This window comes from Penicillium soppii, assembly GCF_028829465.1.
Source record: "Penicillium soppii strain IBT 18220 chromosome Unknown utg000001l, whole genome shotgun sequence".
NCBI classification, from domain to species: Eukaryota; Fungi; Ascomycota; class Eurotiomycetes; order Eurotiales; family Aspergillaceae; genus Penicillium; species Penicillium soppii.
This window is the reverse complement of record NW_026643231.1, coordinates 348,345-366,831: the sequence shown is the minus strand read 5'-3', so window position 1 is coordinate 366,831 and position 18,487 is coordinate 348,345. Positions and strand designations below refer to the sequence as shown.

General features: G+C 48.4%; 7 protein-coding genes across 7 annotated transcripts; 2 read left to right on the top strand and 5 right to left on the bottom strand.

Annotated features, from left to right (window-relative positions):
• Nucleotides 1-2,274: 2,274 nt before the first annotated feature.
• On the top strand, nt 2,275-3,968 carry N7529_000123 (FAD-dependent oxidoreductase; the record flags this gene model as incomplete). Its single annotated transcript, XM_057235654.1, has 6 exons — nt 2,275-2,473; nt 2,531-2,845; nt 2,902-3,140; nt 3,200-3,228; nt 3,315-3,548; nt 3,635-3,968. Coding segments are annotated over 6 exons (1,350 nt in total), but the record flags the coding sequence as incomplete, so codon positions are not given.
• A 2,597-nt stretch (nt 3,969-6,565) lies between these two features.
• On the bottom strand, nt 6,566-7,645 carry N7529_000122 (uncharacterized protein; the record flags this gene model as incomplete). Its single annotated transcript, XM_057235653.1, has 1 exon — nt 6,566-7,645. The coding sequence occupies one exon, from the start codon at nt 7,643-7,645 to the stop codon at nt 6,566-6,568; it is 1,080 nt and encodes a 359-aa protein (XP_057102456.1).
• A 2,018-nt stretch (nt 7,646-9,663) lies between these two features.
• On the bottom strand, nt 9,664-10,035 carry N7529_000121 (uncharacterized protein; the record flags this gene model as incomplete). Its single annotated transcript, XM_057235652.1, has 1 exon — nt 9,664-10,035. The coding sequence occupies one exon, from the start codon at nt 10,033-10,035 to the stop codon at nt 9,664-9,666; it is 372 nt and encodes a 123-aa protein (XP_057102455.1).
• A 1,321-nt stretch (nt 10,036-11,356) lies between these two features.
• N7529_000120 (FAD-dependent oxidoreductase) lies at nt 11,357-12,729 on the bottom strand (the record flags this gene model as incomplete). Its single annotated transcript, XM_057235651.1, has 3 exons — nt 11,357-11,726; nt 11,793-12,180; nt 12,234-12,729. 3 exons carry the CDS (start codon nt 12,727-12,729, stop codon nt 11,357-11,359), a joined length of 1,254 nt encoding a protein of 417 aa, XP_057102454.1.
• Nucleotides 12,730-13,429: 700 nt separating this feature from the next.
• On the bottom strand, nt 13,430-15,703 carry N7529_000119 (uncharacterized protein; the record flags this gene model as incomplete). The annotated part of the gene is made up of 3 exons (XM_057235650.1): nt 13,430-15,232; nt 15,289-15,477; nt 15,530-15,703. 3 exons carry the CDS (start codon nt 15,701-15,703, stop codon nt 13,430-13,432), a joined length of 2,166 nt encoding a protein of 721 aa, XP_057102453.1.
• A 204-nt stretch (nt 15,704-15,907) lies between these two features.
• Nucleotides 15,908-17,640, top strand: N7529_000118 (NADPH-adrenodoxin reductase; the record flags this gene model as incomplete). The annotated part of the gene is made up of 3 exons (XM_057235649.1): nt 15,908-16,204; nt 16,283-16,714; nt 16,768-17,640. 3 exons carry the CDS (start codon nt 15,908-15,910, stop codon nt 17,638-17,640), a joined length of 1,602 nt encoding a protein of 533 aa, XP_057102452.1.
• Nucleotides 17,641-17,784: 144 nt separating this feature from the next.
• On the bottom strand, nt 17,785-18,243 carry aspf13 (allergenic cerato-platanin Asp F13; the record flags this gene model as incomplete). The annotated part of the gene is made up of 1 exon (XM_057235648.1): nt 17,785-18,243. One exon carries the CDS (start codon nt 18,241-18,243, stop codon nt 17,785-17,787), a length of 459 nt encoding a protein of 152 aa, XP_057102451.1.
• Nucleotides 18,244-18,487: the final 244 nt, after the last annotated feature.

Here is an 18,487-nt window from a genome sequence, read left to right as displayed (position 1 = left end):
CATCAAACGTAGTGATGGAGAGGTCTCGACACTCTTAAAACACTGTTTCTTTGCTCCCCAAGGCGCGCGAGATTTTGCTATGGCCTTGCGATCAGGTGGGGAAGGAAAATGGCAATCAATGTTATGCTTAGTACATCGTTTGCATACTGGTAGGTCTCGAGAGCATTTGAGCTATGGGTTACATGAGTTTGGATTCAAAAATTGCCTGGTCGGGCTAAATCCAGAGTCGACCTTATATGCTTACCTTTTGTTTACGGCATTCTCCACATGCCGTAGTGGAAGATTGAGAATTTGGCATATTAAAGCACTGATGTTTGTAATGTCCAGGAGCTACCTAGGTAGGGCGCTAAATCGACATTCCATGCACACATGCAGTACATCCTTGGAGGTGCGTCGTTCGCTCGGAATCTCGCTTGGGTCGGCGTTAATCGGGGCTCGGGGATCGGGGGTCGGGCCCCGACAGGTCCGACATTTATGTAGTCAAGCCCCTGCCGAGGTACATTTTTATTCAATTCAATTCACTGTGTTAAATAGATCTGACATTAAGCTGAGAAACATGATTTTCAAGCTGCTGGAGTTGCAGATCATAAAAGAATAAGCTACCAATTTATCTCAGAATAATGATAGAGGGCCCCCCGGGGAGTGTTGCACTGTATAGTTATATCAAATACAGCACACACTCCATGGATCTAGTATCTCTCCTTTGGTGAAGAGAAACTACAATATATGCATTTTTTGTCGCCTTAAGATATCGGTTAATTTAAATGTTTGCAGCACTTAGGTCCTGACAGCAATTAAAGACGGAGAAATTGATGATAAAGGGGTAATGAGGTCAGATCATAATGACGAAAGGCCTCAGAAATGGATTTATGATATTTATTGTATTGATATAGAAGGTGAAGCTATCTGCATTCAATGAATTAGGTGTGTGAATTGATAAAATTGAGTTTACGGTCTGGTTAAGGTTACGCCCGGGAACCCGGACACCGCCTGGTGGCCGCGTTCGACGACCCGATTACCCTATCTCCACCATGTATTCAACTTAGTAATTCGATATAAAGCTTAGTTAACTCTAATATAGTTCATAATCTTTATCGGTACTTTGAGGGAGAGAAGCCCAAATAGACAAACAAAGATACTGTGGACTCTAATAAAACTCAGGTCCGCTAAAGGGAAAGGGTTCAGTAAATATAATTGGTATTCTCAAAGGGGAGTCATCAACCATAAAACGCGAAAAGACCACGATATTCCTCAAAGTAGGGGCGGTATGACGGCTAGCGGGCCGTGGCCCGTAATATTAAGTGCTAGTTACGTGACCCCGCTGCATAATCACGGAACTTCTCTGCTTGGAAGCTCGGTATACACGGCATGTTGGCTTAGTTTACTTGATTCAAGTTCAGCTTCGGCCCTTCATACTGCATCAACTTTATATCATAACACCGCATATCCGCTGTGCTGGTCCGATTGGGGATAGGAACACCCACTTATGTGAACTTGCCAAGTCATCGACAGTTGACTGGTCAGGATAATGGCATATCTCAGAGTTTGTCTCATGCCGATCTATCGTAATCTTATGTACCTAGTTAACTAACGTATTTCACCAGCGAGCTGGACACCCCAGAACACCATAGTAAATACGATATATCCATCTTTTGTATTTCAACAACCAAGTTTTTATGTTATTTCTTTATTTGTCGATAGTTATTGATAACCCTCATTAGTGCTATACATCAATTTTAAACGAAGTAGGAGGTTATACTATCATCATTTCAAAAATTACCGAAAAGTACAGCACTAAGGACTAGAAATATACACTTCACGATCATAAAGTATTGAACTTTCTCTAACCTCCATCAAAAGGCTAGGCATCACACAGGACACAGGAATCTACGAGGGCAAGTCTCTATAGACTAGTGTTGTTGAAATATCAACTTGTGATTTATCGCATCTACTATGATGTTTTGGGGTGTCCAGCTCGCTGGTGAAACACGTTGACCTAAGGGAAATTAATAAGTTAGTTAGTATGTAACTAATTGAAACTGATATATTGTATATCCGAGTTGCGATATCCGAGATTCCGTGTCGACAACAGAGAATTATTCACAAAGAACTGTTTCGCTCCGTTCGTGGCCACCTTCCATGTATGCAAACGAAAAGGTGACCTCGTATAGCAAAGAATCATTATAAATATGAGTCACATCCCCTGAAGGAGGGATTGATATCTCTTATTGAATACGCTTCTTATTCAATACGCTCACATTCTCGACCTCAGAAATGAATCTCGCCGACAAATCAAGCAATATGGATATCAAGGAAAATGTGATCGTCGATGGAATCTTACGCTATCCAAGCACCGGTTTGGATATTATCATTGTCGGTGCAGGCTTGGGGGGAATGATGCCTGCTATCGAGTGCTGGAGAAAGGGGCATGAAGTCCAAATTATCGAGAAGGAGTCAGCCCTTTCAACAGCCGGTATGTTACCACTGAAAGCTGGATTGGTGTAATTTGGCATTATTGACTTATTCATAGGTGATATTGTGGCCATCGGGCCCTCGGCTTGGGCTAATTTGCAAAAGTACCCAAGTATGCTCGAAGAGTGGAGCAGAATTTCAGTTGACGCTCAAACCGCGTATTTCCACCTCAACGGTGAGCCAGCTGCGAAGCCGTTTGAGTTCGAGTACAACAGACCAGGAGCCGCTCAGCATGTAGCGTATCCTTTGAAGGTTCGCACCGTTTTCGCTCGTGCTCATCTTGCCTGGATGTTGTACATACAATGCGAAAGACTCAGAATCCCTATCACCTGGGATGTCAGTGTTGTTGCCTACGAGGAGGATGTTGTGTCTGGTGTTGGAATAGCTAAGATGGCCACCGCTTCCAAGCCGATATCGTGGTAGCTGCAGATGGTATCGGATCCAAATCGCATACCGCTGTCTTGGATGGACCTGTCCGGGCATTGAGCACAGGTTACACGTGCTATCGCATGACTATTCCTGCGGAGAGCGTCGAACAGATCCCCTCTCTCCAAAAGGTCTTGGAGGAGCAGAAGCGACCCGAATTGCGGATCTATAACGGACACAACCTCCACGTTGTTCTTGTTCTCTCAAAGACAGTAACTTCATTGATTGTGACACGGGAAGAGGTATGTGCTCCAACTCGACGGTCATGGGCCCTCCAAGCGCTAACAAATTTTCATTCCAGGAAGACGCAGGCTCCGCTGTAGAGTCTTGGTCATCAACTGTACCGAGCGAGCGTGTCCTGGCTGGTGTTCCCGATGTGGAATCCTGGGACACTCTACTCACTAATACTATCCAAGGCGCCCCCCCATTTTTATTGTACGCTGGAAGTTGTCCATGCGGAATCCCCAGCGTAAATGGACATCGGCAGGTGGGCACATCATCCAAGTTGGCGATAGCGCATATAGCTTTGTCCCAACGTCGGCAAATGGAGCCTGCATGGCTCTGGAGGATGGCGCTTCATTAGCTGAGTGCCTCCGCCGAGGCGGTAATAAAGGTGCTGCAATGGCAGCTAAAATACACGGGCTACTGAGGTAAGTACATTGTGTATAACCTCTTCAAATCGCCGCGCATATGGCAAACACCATGACACCATGGAATTGACCTCCACACTAACAAGTAATAAATCCAGATACCAGCGAGTTACACTCGTCCAGCGCACAGGTTTCACTAACCGCCGTGAACTTCACAAACCTACCAATGAGCTTACGAAGGATCCTCAGGATCTTTTGCGTCAAGGTAAATGGATATGGATATGGACTCACAATTCCGAAACCTATGCAGCAGAAAATTTTGATAAGGCGCGCGCGCATCTGGAGTCTGGCACCCCCTTCCAGAGCACGAACCTGCCGGTGGGGCACCAATATCATGACTGGACATTGAAAGCTGAAGTTGAGAAGGAAAAGCTTGGTATCGTGGTTCCAGACTTGAAGTTGAACGGAGATTGGAGTGTGGTGTAAGAGGATTTGACAGGCTACGCTTGCTCTCGGAGCTTCTGGGGGTCTCGATGTTTGAGGATTTAGGGTTTAGTGTCATCGCAAGCATTTTCATGCATCTCTTCATGGCATATTGAGATCCACTTACATAGCTTCCATGGACTATCACGCATAGACACATACAAAGGGAGACAGGATCATTTTCAACAAAATTCTCCTACAGAAGGTAACACAGTCTCCTCCGCTAAACATACCAGCCTATTTTGATAGCCCTTAACTTCATCTCCTTCGTTTTTCACTATCATGTCTAAGTTCGACTTTCTGAAGAAGGATGAGGAAGAGCGCCAAAAGCGGCTTCGGCTTGAGGGAATGGATCAGTAACATGGACTTCCGAGACCCTTTTATCGGGGACAATTTGGGGCGCGACCATTGGGTCAACTACGATTATGTCGTTACCAAGGGTTCACCTTTGAAATATAGCGGGGCGTTTAAGTTATGATTATCGGTGGAGGTTATCAGGTCTCGTACGCCGTCCCCCTGGTTGATGCTGGCTTCCGAGCCGAGGAAATGATTCTCGTGGATCGGCCGGCGGGTTTGGCTGGACCTGGTACTGGAATCAGGTATCGGGGACTGATGTGTGACGTGGAGGCATACATTGATTTGCCGTTCTTTGAGGAGACTGGCTACACGCCAAAACACAAGTACTTTGATATGAAGCCAGGAGAAGGGAGAACAATACAACTGTATTTGGTATTGAAAGTGCGAACTACTGCTAAAGAAGGGGGAAAGAAGAAGAGGGCGAGGAGACTATCTAGTTGGCAGTCCTGTCAAATAGGGTCAGGTCAGGTAACACCGATCCTAACGAGACCGCGGCATGAGGTTTGCGAGGACTGGGCTTCGGGAACCTCAACCGTTCGTCAGAAAAACCTTATAGGACCTCGATTTTATATAATTTTGCGACCTTTCCTATTTGAGATATACATTTTTACGTAGCAATCTTTTTTGAATACTATAAGTTGCCCCTGTTTAGTTATAACATTATATCAAGGCTGTGTGATTCCTGGACTACTCACATCTTTTCAGTGCCAGCGCGATGGATGGAGATATGATCTACGCGGGACCCACATGGTACATATAGGTTCCCCTGAACGCGAGCAAGCTTCTCTCTTTTACTTCATCACGCTGCGTCTTGTATCTAGAGTCACCTACATGTATAGCTATTTTTGATTCAGATTGTTCGTTTCGAGATACAATGCACTTCTTTGTATACGCGAGACCCTCACAAACCCACTCCTCGTTCCTCGGAGCTACATTATCCACTCCTGGGAGTCGTAGGTACTCTGGGAACGATGATTCTGATCGATCGAAGCGGGATAGAGCGTGCCTAGTAAACATACTATGAATCCTGGGGCCGGATACGATCTAAGGAGCGTATGGGTGTCGCGCGCGCAATGAATAGTGGAATGGGCTATCAACATTAAAAATAGCTTTCCTTGTCTCTATATGGAAGTTATAGCGCGAGGAAGCAATTGAAAGGGATTGAGTGCTTCTAGATGATGCATATTCGGATCAAAGCTAATTCGAGCGTCACTTTTGTGCCGAGCCCATCTCCAAAACACATTGGAATACCAGCGTACGTTTTGTATTGAGCCAGGGCAATGACGTCACTCAACCTTACAGATAATAAATACTCTAGCGGAGAGCACATTACCGCAAAGGCAAGCCCACTAGAACATTACCAGTTCTGAACACAACCGGTTCGGCGAAGCAGAGCTTTAAACTCGGCATGTCAAAAGAGGAGGCATACAATGTGTTGTACCTAAGATACCTGATTGTGGCTTTTAAACTTTAATGAAGTGTAGTCAACGGCGCAACGAGATATTTCACTCATTAAGGAAATTGTGAGGCATATGATAAGACGCTACTTAGGTCGCGTTCTTTGAGGTTGACGGATCGTGGGAGAGCTGAGGAGATAGGCTGATTTGCCAGATGAGCTTCGTTCAAATACGCTTTTCGACCGCAATTTATTAGGTACGTCTCCTTGTTTTCCACGGGGTCCGCTGGCGGGTAACTGCGTGTTGTCCAGTCCCCAAAACTTGAAGCATACAGAATTTGTTCCACAGAACAGACGAAGAATGACAGAAGTAAGCCGATTCTTTCTATATCAGAAGGACTTCCGATTATCTGCTGAATACTGATTTCAAAAAGCGATGGAAGAAACAATGGCTGAGCTACAACGTCAGCTTGATGAAGAGAGACAGGCACGAGCAGAGCCATAGTCCTGTGAAGGGGAAGAGAGACAGGCGCGAGAACAAGCAGAGCGCCTCCAGGTAGAGGCTGAACGGGACCCAACACGCTATTCCGCCTCCTCGATCGCTGCCACAACTCTCTGTCTCAAGCTATTCGGTTTGAGATGAATGCGAATCTCACGACCCAGGGCGACGCGACTGACCCATCGACCGAGGTTACCCCAAGCATATTGTCCCTTGGCTTGAATACCCCCGAATTTCCCCTCTGCGTTATGCCAACGCACCTTGATCTTTCGTCGCTAAAGGAAATCTTAACGAATGACTCTCGAAACCGGTCATGCTCGCGCAGAGTGGCAGCTCACCATATCATAGAAGCTGCGAACATTGTTCGAATCCAAGTCTATCTATCCTGACAACCTTTCCTCCAGTGACAATATTTCCATCAACTGGTTTGGCTAGTCCACCATTTGTGACAACATATAGCTTGTCTGCGTCGAACAAAGTTCTACCAAAGATAGCACTCGTTGCTCCCGCTACAAGTGTAGAGTTAAGTGCTCCAGCAATGACCCTGACTGCACCGTCGGGTCTGACTCTAACTACCGTGTTCGCAGGATTTTGTGTCACATATGCTATCCCACCAATACCAATCGCGAAATCATCGCCACTTACTCCTGTTGCAATCACGCTAATCGGCCCCGTAGCCTCACCGGTAAGACCTGAAATCGGGACACGACAGAAAAGGCCCCGTTCAGGAGTGCTGTAGTAGAGATGGCCGTCTTTGGCATGGTACCGGAGCCCATCGATACCTAGGTGGTTTGAAGAGTTGGTCGGCGCCGTCATTGTTGCGGAATCGGAGATGACAATATCCGAATGACCAGTTGAAAGATCCACTCTAAATATTGCTCCGGACGTAGAGTCTGCTATGAGCACTGTAGGCGGAGATGTACGAAGAAGAGTCATCCCGTTTCCACTATAGGGAATATCGACTAGCTTTGACACAGCAGGAGTGTGGTTCTTATTGAAGGACGCTCTTGAAAAGTCAACTCTCCAGATGCTATAAGATCCTGGAACTGTCTTAAGCGTGGTAAGGTTGTCGCAGCCAGCTATTACTGCGAACACATCATGCGAAATCTCCGCAATACCCGAAAGACTGGTGTAATTCATTGCGGTAAATTCATGAATGAGAGTCGCTCTGGGAGGCTGACTGAACGGATCAACTTGGTACAGCTCGGGTCGGTCGAAGAGAGTGCATAGGAGCTTGCCATTCTGACGAACAGCGACGTTCTCGATCCAGGTTGGTCTGGGAAACTCAAAGATCGTGGTTGTTTCGTAATGGGCGGCATTACTATCGGATGGGTTCAAGATGCTAGCCGATGTGAAGAGGTTTAGTTGTTGGGGCCATATGGAAAAGGCAAAAAGATGCAGTAAAATAAAACGAGACACCATCGTATTGTTAACGGGATGATATGCAACACTGTGGTGTAGGGAAAATGTTCTTTGATCCTGTCTCGCACTCGGCTCTAGGATGCGATGTATATCTCTCGGGATACGCAATCTCACTTTCCTACGGGGAAAGGAGTTCATCGGGGAAGGAGCCTATTCCAGTTAGCTCTAGGCTGGTTTCAGCTACAGTGGCACCTAAAGCTTAGGGCCCTTCCAATTTAGGTGGGATCCATACCATGTGCGGAATTCGAGTCACAGCCGGAAGTTCCGGGCTTATGCCGAAAACCGAGAGCAACAAGTATAGTATCAAGTGGCAACAAGTTACCGTGTTTCACACGCGAGCTGCGCGAGCCAAATAGGGTGTTGCGATTGGATGGAACGTTCGACAAATTGAGCAGATATGACATAAATGTACTATGGCTGATCTTCTATCGCAGCAGAGGGGATGGAACTATAGTTGAACCGTATTATATAAGGACTACCGAAGTATCCAGGTATCGGAGCGCACTGTGAGCTGTGTTCCCGCATTGCAGGCTCCTCCCTCGGGCTGGGAGATGAAATCGTCATGAAATAGGCTCTGTGTCATCTCTACAATACGATGGCAGTCCTTGGACAGTCCATATCAGCTTCCCGAAGTCCCGGCTCCAAACGGCTCAGGAAGTTAGTAACAAATGAGAGTCATAGGGGATAACAGAATTGATAGCTTTAAAGTAAGATGTTGCCTACTAATATGAATTCTCTGTGACTGGTCTTACCTGGGAGGGCCCAACCTGCATCTTTGTCCCTACCAATCCCAAGGCATGTCCCCCCGAAACTCACTACCATGGCTATAAATGTGTTTCACACCGATAGTGGAATCTGCATGGCCCCCTGAAACCGTCCTGAGAGACGGACAGTGCTAAACTACTTGAGTCCTTCCTGTCCCCCAGGTACAACATCCAAAGGCAGGGTCTATGTGACCAATGATCTGCTATATTGTCCTCTAGAGTCCACATTTGACGGGGAAAACTGAGAGATGTATCTCTAGCACCCCACCTTCCTGTACGTACTCCAGTCACCACTCTTGCGGGTGGCACTCGTGTGAGCAGGAAGCGCTGAACATGTCCACCTGGTTCCAGCCTCATCAATGCAGTATGTGTATGCCCCCAGCACCCGGCCTACCCGCCAGAATCCACACTCAATGGCAAGTACTGCGTTACTGGTAACGCACCTTCGTGCCCTCCAAAACTGGTTTTTGATGGTTCTGCCTGCGTCATTAGCGACCGACCTGACTGCCCCTTGGGATTCTCTTTCAGTGGAAATCTATGTGGCTCTGAGCAGCAGCCATGGTGCCCTCCGGTACCACATATGATGGCCAGAAACGTGTCTCAAGCCACAGACCCGCTTGTCCTCCCGGAATGGCTTTCGATGGAACATCCTGCGCGTCAAAGACCCAGCCAATTTGTCTACCGGGTTTGATTCTTGAAGGCGACACTTGCGTTCACGAAAGCCGCCCGAGCTGTCCTCCTGGCATGACTTTTGACAGGACTGAATGTATCGTTGTTATCCAGCCCGAGTGCTTCGATCTTAACGTTTGCCCTCCCACTGGTCCTTGGGGTCAGATTTCGAAGTAGAACCAGACTCGTGGTGAATGACCTACATACAATATCCTAAGCTAATTGCACGGTAAACTTGGCTAACCGAATTTTACTATTCATCCAGGAGGGTAAAGACCATTGTGACAAATATCCTGGCTGGCTGCAAAGCCACGACTGTGATGGGATTGGCAAGATTTGGGGGGTTTTGGCCTTTAAGTAACCGGTATATCACTATTGTTGGCCATGGTATGGGTTTTCCCCATCCTCCTAAGCAAATGCTGAGGCAATTTTAAAAAAATTGGTTACGGGCTCAATGCAAGTTTGGACAATTTTACAATAAGCTTCCTACTTGAGACGACTTGAAAAAATCTATATGCCATTGCAAGTCTTGGATAACATCGTAGTCTCTGAGTTCTTTGCAGATTGACAAGCTAGGGAAACTCATTATGATTTCGCGATATAGTACTCAATACATCCATCGGCTCCCGGCTGAACAAACCCGCCACCGTAACCATAAGCTCCCTCCTCAGGTACCGATCCGTCACACGCCTCGACAAGCTGACTCATCCACTTTATGCAGGATTCGGTGAAATCAAACGACGATTTCTTGGAGCAACCCGACTGGTCTTGCGCATAGGCGCCCCATGCCACGAGCCCTTCGGGCGATACGTAGCTCCGGAACCCGTCATCCGGGTTCAGGGTGCTATAGCCGCAGAGAGCTTTCAGTGCTTCTCGCCACTCTTGAACATCGAAAGATCGATAGTGACCATTTTTGTTGTTTTCGCAGAAACAATACGGCTTCGTATTAGATGACATAGTTGGATATGGCCGGTTTGGTGGCCTGTTGTGGAAGGTTGGTTTAAAGAATCGTTGGACTAGGCTACCGTCATGAAAGGTATTTGTGGGGTCATCGTTGCAGATCTTGTTGGTGGTGAGAGACGTAGCACCATCACTGAGCGCTTGAGAGAAAACCAAGAGGGAAAATGAAACGCAGATCAACTGCCAGAGAAACAATCCCGCCATCTGCTTGATATAGAGGAGACAATCGCGTGAATCGTTGTTCTGTGGTTCTGTGGTTCTGCCGAGGATAATTTGAGGAACAAAAGTTTCTGTAAATATGAGTGTAACCGTGTATTTGAAGAGGAGAAATCAATCGCCCAATGGACCAGCTTCAGAGAATTACACTAGTTGAATGAAACCCTTTAGCACCCTTGGCATCAGGAACCTGTACATTTCCAGAAAGACTCCGAAGCACAATTTTTACTAGTAAAATGGCCCGCGAATGGGCCCCACCCCCGTTAAGATACAGCGTGAACCAAAGCAGGGTCCAAAGGGTCCAATGTTAGGGTTCAATGCCATAGTCGCATTCTCGATTTCAGATCTTCCAAGGTGTGCATCGAGTATACGCAGTATCCGAGGATGCATAATCGACGATCCAGTGTCTTAGTGGCTCATGCTCGTCTTGATTCTTGATTTGCGACCGTAACAAGAACTAAAATACCTTGATGACTTTTGACCCGAGTGCGAAGGTGTCTAGCGGCCAGGGGTCAGATGCATTTGATCTCTAGTATGCCCTGTTATAGATCGCTCTATAACTAGTTACTGTGTAGAACTTCATGATTAGTTACAGTGATATTCGAAATCAGTTAAACCTTACCACTCTTCGGCTTAATTCCGGAAAATATCTCAGATGGCGGTGAGATCTGATAGGATAGCCTTCGAAGGTCCCGCTGCTCAGACCGCTTTCTAGACTGTAAGGTGTATCTTACAATACATTGTTAAAACACGACTAGATGTGTTATTTTACACGAAAGTGCTTTACGGGCGCTCCTTAGTGTATCCCTCAGTCCATGGCACGAGGCAGATTTCTCGGCCACCATGTCCTGTTAGTTGCGGCCCTCAAATAAAGAGCTGTGGAGAGGGAGGGTATATACGGGACCACGAAATCTACCTTACTCGGCTTAGTGTGAGGGCTGGAGACATTTCCAACCCATTTTACTTATTGCTGGAGATGGGACAAGTGATAGTTACCTTTGACGCCTCTAAAAAAGAAACCTTTGATTCGAATAGCCCTAATGTTTGTTTCATTCTATAAGGCAAATTCCAAAACCCTGAGGTCAGGCTGTATCCTTATATCTTATCGCGTCTCCAGCTGTTTAAGAGCTTCTTTCATACCCACATGAGGTTTGACCGACAGAATAGCATCACCAGCTTTCTTTGTCGCAATCTTAGCTTGAGAAGCCCGCGAATTTGTCTGAATTTCCGATGCCCGTGGCCGGCGGATATTATCCCAAATTTGCAAGACGTCGGGAACGCTGTTACGGTCGGAGGTGTTTGCAAATAGAACGCTGAGACCCTCCACGTCCTCAAAGGCCTGGTTGACGCCTTGGGCTTGATAAGGCACCATGGCATGAGCAGCATCGCCGATCAAAACGGTTCGGCCCTTAAAATACGTGGGCAAAGGCTCCTGGTCCCGTACTTGGAATAGCGCCACTTGAGGGGTGCGACTGGTTGAGTGGTTTTCGTAAGCCCAGCCAATTCTAGCTCGAGGAAGTATTGTGCTTATCACTCACCTAAAGACCTGTTTCAACCACTCGGGGAAATCATGGATCTCCTCCAATAGCTCTTCCACACTCCCCTTGGTATTCCAGGAGTATTCAGTCTTACCTGGGCTCTTAAGGCTCGAGTCCGGGACCGCGCAGACACAATTCATCAGATTATACCCCTGGCAAGGATACATAATTACGTTGCGGTTGCCTTTATCTCCAGCAGCTATAACTGCTATAAAAGTTCCGTCGTTGTAGTTGTACATAGCTGGAACATTTCCGTAGGTCGCAACGGTGTTCATAACGACATCCATTGGAATGACGAATCGATACATTGAAAGACCGCACGAGACAGGCTCTGGGTGCGTAGCTGGGATGACGGCTCCGCGGACCTTTGAACGAATTCCATCCGCGCCTGGAGGAGGTTATTCATCTGACCATCTTCAACTTTCATAGTTTCCTACTTACCGATAATCAGATCGGCTTCGACGGAGGTTCCGTCTGCAAATTCAACAATGCCAGCCTCTGGATCAACGTCCACGATATGACAGCCGTATAATATGTTGATAGCCTCCCCATCACCATCCCCACTAGTGGCTCTCCGCAACAAAGCGTCTTTGAGATCCTGTCGATATACAAGCCACATTCCAGAATCTTCATCCTGCCCATCCCCAATCCGGGACTTGCTTATCTCCTTCTCGTGGATGTCATATGTCCGGTACCCGGCGCCCACCACCCCACGAATCTCTTTTCTATCGATTCCGAGCTGCTTGGCAATAGAGATGCCGTTAGGTCCGAGGCCGAGTGCCGCGGAAGTCTCCTGAGAGTCTGCATCACGACGCTCGTAGACAGTGATAGTGAAATGGTGGTTCTTGCGGAGGAATGCAGCAGCAGAGAGACCGGCGATTCCGCCACCTATGATAGCGACGCGAAGTTTGCATGGCGAGGCGCTGTTGGTGGGCATATTGACGGAGCGGGTTTGGATGTGAGGGCCAAATCAGCTAAAGGTAACTAGACAATTTTGTTGTTCTTCTATAGGGCCAGAAATGTATGAGGAATCAGAAGGTTAAAATATTTTGCTAAGGTTCCTTAGAAGGAATCGTGTTTAAGTTACGTCTTACGGATGTCGCGGAGTAACGTGGCATCAAATCCAAAAGAGGTAAGATTGCATTCATGGACACGAACCTATTGCACGGCTGTTGGTCAAACGCGGGGTCGATCCAACCTTGACTGAGGGATGGCTTGGGCACGATAGATATGACTACTATAATGCAGGCGGCCAATTGACTCTGGCGGCTGTCGGTTGTGGTAATGAGCACATTATTCGGCTCTTGCTTTCACATGGGGCCTCGCCACATGTTCGCTCTAACGTCTGGAAGACAACCGAGATTACACCTCTTACAATAGCCGCACAAAAGGCTATCTCTCGATCGTCAAGATACTTATCCATCTTTCATTCGATTGTTGTTCAATTATTATTTCAATTGAAATCTAGCGCTACATACAAAGATAAAATAATACACAAGATAATCCGTTCGATACATATTTCCCAATAGAATGAAAACGGGATAAAGAGAGTCCCAATCAGAAACAAGTCGCTACATGCCATTCATGAATACAGACCCCCAAACACCAAACATAAAACGAAACCAGATGCCCCAGAACTACAGTCCGGCAAAGCGGGCCCATCCTGCTGCTCGAGTTGGCGACGAGCCTGGGGTGTGATTCTGGCTGGGCCGCTCTTCAACTACCTGTTCGCTGCGCCCTTCCTCGGCAACTTTTCCGCTCACGTCACGGCGACGTCCAACGCCTAGACCAGCGATGTAGCTGCCGTAGGAGGACAGAGAGGCGCCTACACCAGCTACGATTCCTGGGCGGGCAGTGTCTGCGCCGGTGTTACTCACGACGCGACCTTTGCGGTCGCTCTCAATGGCGCGAGGTGAGGTCGGGATCTTGGGTGACAGGTACCCAGATTCGTCGCCACTATCATCCTTTTTGAGTGCTGCGTAGGCAGACATCTTCTTGCTTTGCCTCTTCGTCAACTTGGTAGGTTTGCGGGCGATCTGCACGCTTGGCTCTCGGTCTAGCCCCAGTCCGGGCTTGCCATCCACATCCAGCTCACCATAGAAGCGGGTTCTGGGAGAGGATGGCTTGGGGCTCTCGTGTGGAACAGACACAGGCTGTGTCACTTCGTTGTATGAAAGGTTGGGTTGGTCACTCAAGGCAATGCGCCGCACAGGATCGGTGTCCTCCGTCTTTTGGTTCAAGACAGGCTGAGGGGTAGGCGGATTGAGCATGAGGGGATTGAATGGAAGAGAGCCATCGCGCTCGTCGATAAGGTCGTCGTTGTGCTCCTCTGGGTCTGGGAAAATGTCCATGCGCTGATCGCCCACATCTTGTTCGCGATCGTTATCATCAAGGCCGTAGTACTCGTGCATAGCGAGCGACGCATATTCGCCGCGGACATCTTCTGGGATAGCACTACCGATGCTAGGCGCAGGCTTGGATCCATAAGCAAACCAATCCCGGAAGCCGCTGCCGGTGGATGTCGTTGTTCTGTCGGATTTTCTGCTGTAAACAGAAGAAGACTGACGAAGAGTAGTTTCATCCGCATGCTGCGCTTCGGGTGACATAGATCGTTCCGAGTAAGCCACCCAGTTATCAGACAAGGGACTGACAGTCTCCGATCGGTCAGCGGTGCGGGATGACAAATGACGCATTTGAGCAGTGGCATCAATGATCTCAGGGGCGTGGGAGGCAACTTTTCGGTACTCAGGAGCAGGGATTGGTGATGTTGAAGTCAAATCAAATGGTTGGCTTGCAGGGTGGTGGAAAAGCATCTCCGGGCTGGAGGGCTCTATCGGAGATTCCAAATGAGATAGGCGTTGATGAGTAACAGCAGGGTAGGATTTCCGCTGCTCATCCACCATACTCATCGATCCACGGTTGGAACCACCACCGAGAGACTGCTCACGTGTATGCAGGAATGGCACGCTACGGGGAGATCCAATAAGCGGATCCTCGAAAGAGTTCATAGTCGATTGGCTAAGATGCTTCTCGTCCACTTCGCCCTGCTTACGGCTCTTACGAGGACGCGCGGTCAAATTGTCTTCAAGGGGGTTCATATCAGGCGGTAGGTGGGAGATTTTTCGGAAGGTGATTGCCAAGAATATGGATATGGCGAAAGAGATAAGATGCAACCCCCCATTTGCGAGAGCCAAGATGAAAGTAGTTTCCGAAATTTTCGCTGTGATATCGCTGTCGTTGAAGAGAGTTTTCCAGTTGTAGGCATTGGATGTCCATTCTCCATACGCCATGAACGCGGTGAAGACATAAAATGGGATAAGTCCGAAATCAAGGGTAGAGGCGAATAAACCATAGCTGGCTTGGGAACCGGCGGGTCGAGTAAGGGCAGATCGGGAATTGTGCCAGATGCCATATATGGTGTGGAGAATTGCGACAATTGGCTGGTATGTGAGTTAGCGATAGGGAATTTTCTTTGCATTAGAGACAGTTGACTCACGCCTGCACGAATAATCCAAATGACAGTCACAGCAGCTCCCTTAATGACAATTGCACAAAATAGAGAGCCGAGAGCCCCCAAAAGAGTGAGCACACGGAGTGCTAGTTGAGTTTTCCGCGCATACTTGACCCGAACCTTGGTCCTTGGGTTCATCGGCGTGAATGAGGTGGCCGTATTGAAAGAACCCCACTGCATCCACCATTAGCAAATCCACTTTGGACATCCGCATGATCTCACATACTGTATCTGGGTGGCGATTGAAGTTCACCAGTGGCCCATTCGTCTTGGGTTTTTCGGCTGGACGAGTCCAACTCGCTTCCGTCGCGGCCCTAGGGTTGAAACCACGGTCCGTCGGACCCTTGAAACTATAGGTAGCCGGCTGATCGTAAAGGAATGGAGGCGACGATCTCCCCATTGTAGCGACTGAAGGCTCGTGGCATCCACGCGAAGTAGATGAGAGGAATGTTAAAGGAATGCGGCTGTCAGCTTAGCTGCCAGGGCGTCACATCAGAAGCGCCTACAGCAAACAAGATTGTCGTCAGGGCAACGGACGATAAGAGGTCACGTGTACGATCTGACTTATCTCCGATCACCTCCGCGATCTCTCCAACCATGCATCATGTACTTACATCAAGGCTTCGTATGTGCACAATGCAGTGTCAGGCTTTCTCGCAGGCCTCTCCTATATCATAGGAAGCTTGCCTCTCAGTTTACATCGAAACGGTTCAACAGTGATGTCTCGCAAAGCGAACGACCCGTCCGTGTGGCCGTCGTGGGTTCTGGACCGGCAGGTTTTTATGCTACCTATCGCTTGCTAGCAAAGCAACAAAACGCGATAGTGGATATGTATGAGAAGCTACCTGTTCCATTCGGCTTGGCAAGATATGGCGTCGCCCCGGATCATCCCGAGGTTAAGGTGAGTCGCGGCAAACCACTATTCAACGAGTCAACCATTAGTCAATGTAGACAGACGCTCATGCATACTTTGAACTAGAATTGTGAAGACAAATTTACCGAGGTTGCCACATCGTCGCGATTCAACTTTGTAGGAAATGTTGACCTTGGACACGACCTGCCACTTGGCGCCCTCAAACCTCACTACGACGCCATATTATTCGCCTACGGAGCCACAAAAGACAAGGAGCTAGGAATTCCAGGAGAGGATGCTCTGCATAGTGTGCACGCAGCGCGTGCCTTTGTCGGGTGGTACAATGGTCTCCCCGAGCACAGAGATCTTGATCCCGACCTGAGCGGCGAGGACGCCGTGATTGTCGGACAAGGAAACGTTGCACTTGACGTTGCACGAATCCTTCTTTCTGACGTCAATACGCTCCAGAAGACTGATATTGCGGAGTACGCCATAGAGAAACTGTCCACGAGTCGCATCAAACGGGTGCGCGTTGTGGGGCGTCGGGGGCCCCTCCAGGTAAGCTACACTTGACTCGTAATTCTTTCTAATTACTAACCACTTGAACATAGGCTTCATTCACCATCAAGGAACTGCGAGAAATGCTCCAGCTTCCAGGTGTATCTTTCGATCCAATTCCGAAGGACGTCATTCCGCCGGCGGAAGTGGTCTCGGCGTTACCCCGGGCGCAAAAGCGTCTCATGCAGCTCCTAGCCAAAGGATCAAGCAATGATCCCGAAACTTCCCCTAAGTCATGGTCCTTGGATTTCTTGCTTGCGCCCGACTCTCTTCAGTGGTCCCCCAAGTACCCATACCACCTATCCCATGTAAAGTTCTCCCGCAATGAACTCGACCCCGCCGATCCCCACAGCCCCAGCTCCAAGGTATTCCCAAAGCATTTGTCTAGCGGAAAGCGGGCGCAAGTCGATCTTTCAGCTAGCGTTTTCTTCCGCAGCGTTGGCTACAAATCCCTTCCCCTTCCTGGGCTGGAGGATCTTGGTATTGATTTCGATACTAAGCGAGGAATTCTCCCCAATGATGGCTTTGGTCGCCTAACAAGTCTCACAAATAAGGGTGAACCTGAAAGCTTACCGGATGGATCTCTCATTTCACATTTGCCCGGCCTGTACTGCGCTGGTTGGGTTAAGCGAGGTCCGACGGGCGTGATTGCTTCAACGATGACAGATGCATTCACCACTGCAGACAGCATCGTGCAGGATTTGGCGAAAATCGCTGATTCAAATTCCTTGCTTCACGCACCGGGCCAAAGCACCGGGCTAGGCTGGGACGGTGTGAAGGTCGAGGCCGAGCGTCGTGGTCTACGGCCTACGTCCTGGCAGGACTGGCAGCGGATCGATTCCGCAGAACGACAGCGTGGCCAGCTCAAGGGCAAGCCCCGGGATAAGTTTGGTCGCGTACAAGAAATGCTAGAGGTACTTGATTGAACCTTTGTATATTAGGAATTCTGTATATAGTTTGGCCCATCTAAAATCACACACTCGGTCCAACCTCATCTCGTAACATGTTTCCAGCTTTTCCGTGTACAGTTTCAGTCCTTCATGATCACATTGTTAGATAAATCCGAGCCCTTACAAGCCGCACACGCTAGCATCCACCTCGACATAAGTGGCGTCGATGCGACCCAGGCTTTCAGCCTGGTTGTTGGTCAACAGGTTCATGGCTTGCAGGCCAATGTTGAAGCCACCAGGCGCCGCATCGATGGCAATCACGTTGATGGTATTGTCGACCTTGCCATTTGAGTAGTGCAGCTGGTAGCAAGCACCGCAGTTCGGGCTGTTCCAACCCAGGATGGTGGGGGAACCGCCGATATTGGGAAATTTGGGCAGCGAGCCAAAGTCGGTATAACCTGCAGTTACCAGGCCGTTGGTGCCGTCGGAACAGGCAACAGTGTTGAGAGAGGATGTTGCAACATCGTACTTGGGGTCGAAGCTGACAGATACGGTCTGTGCTACACCCGCAGCGGGAGCAGCAGTAGCAAAGTTGAGGGTTGCCAGGAGGGCGGAAGTGAATGCAATGACAGACTTCATTGTTGATATGATTGAATTGATTCAGTTGATTGGAGGGGACTTGAAAGTGTTTTAAATCTGCTTTGTGTTGTAGAATTGTTTGCTTGTTGGATGAATAACTATATCTTGCTCTGGGACGAGCTTTATATATCTTCGGCCTCAACAGGCCTCCAGCCAAGATATCTATTTCCTAACATCTCTGATAACTGCGTTTGGTGCAGGTCTTAGATTCTCAGGTGACACAACTCAAATCGGAAGGCTTTAT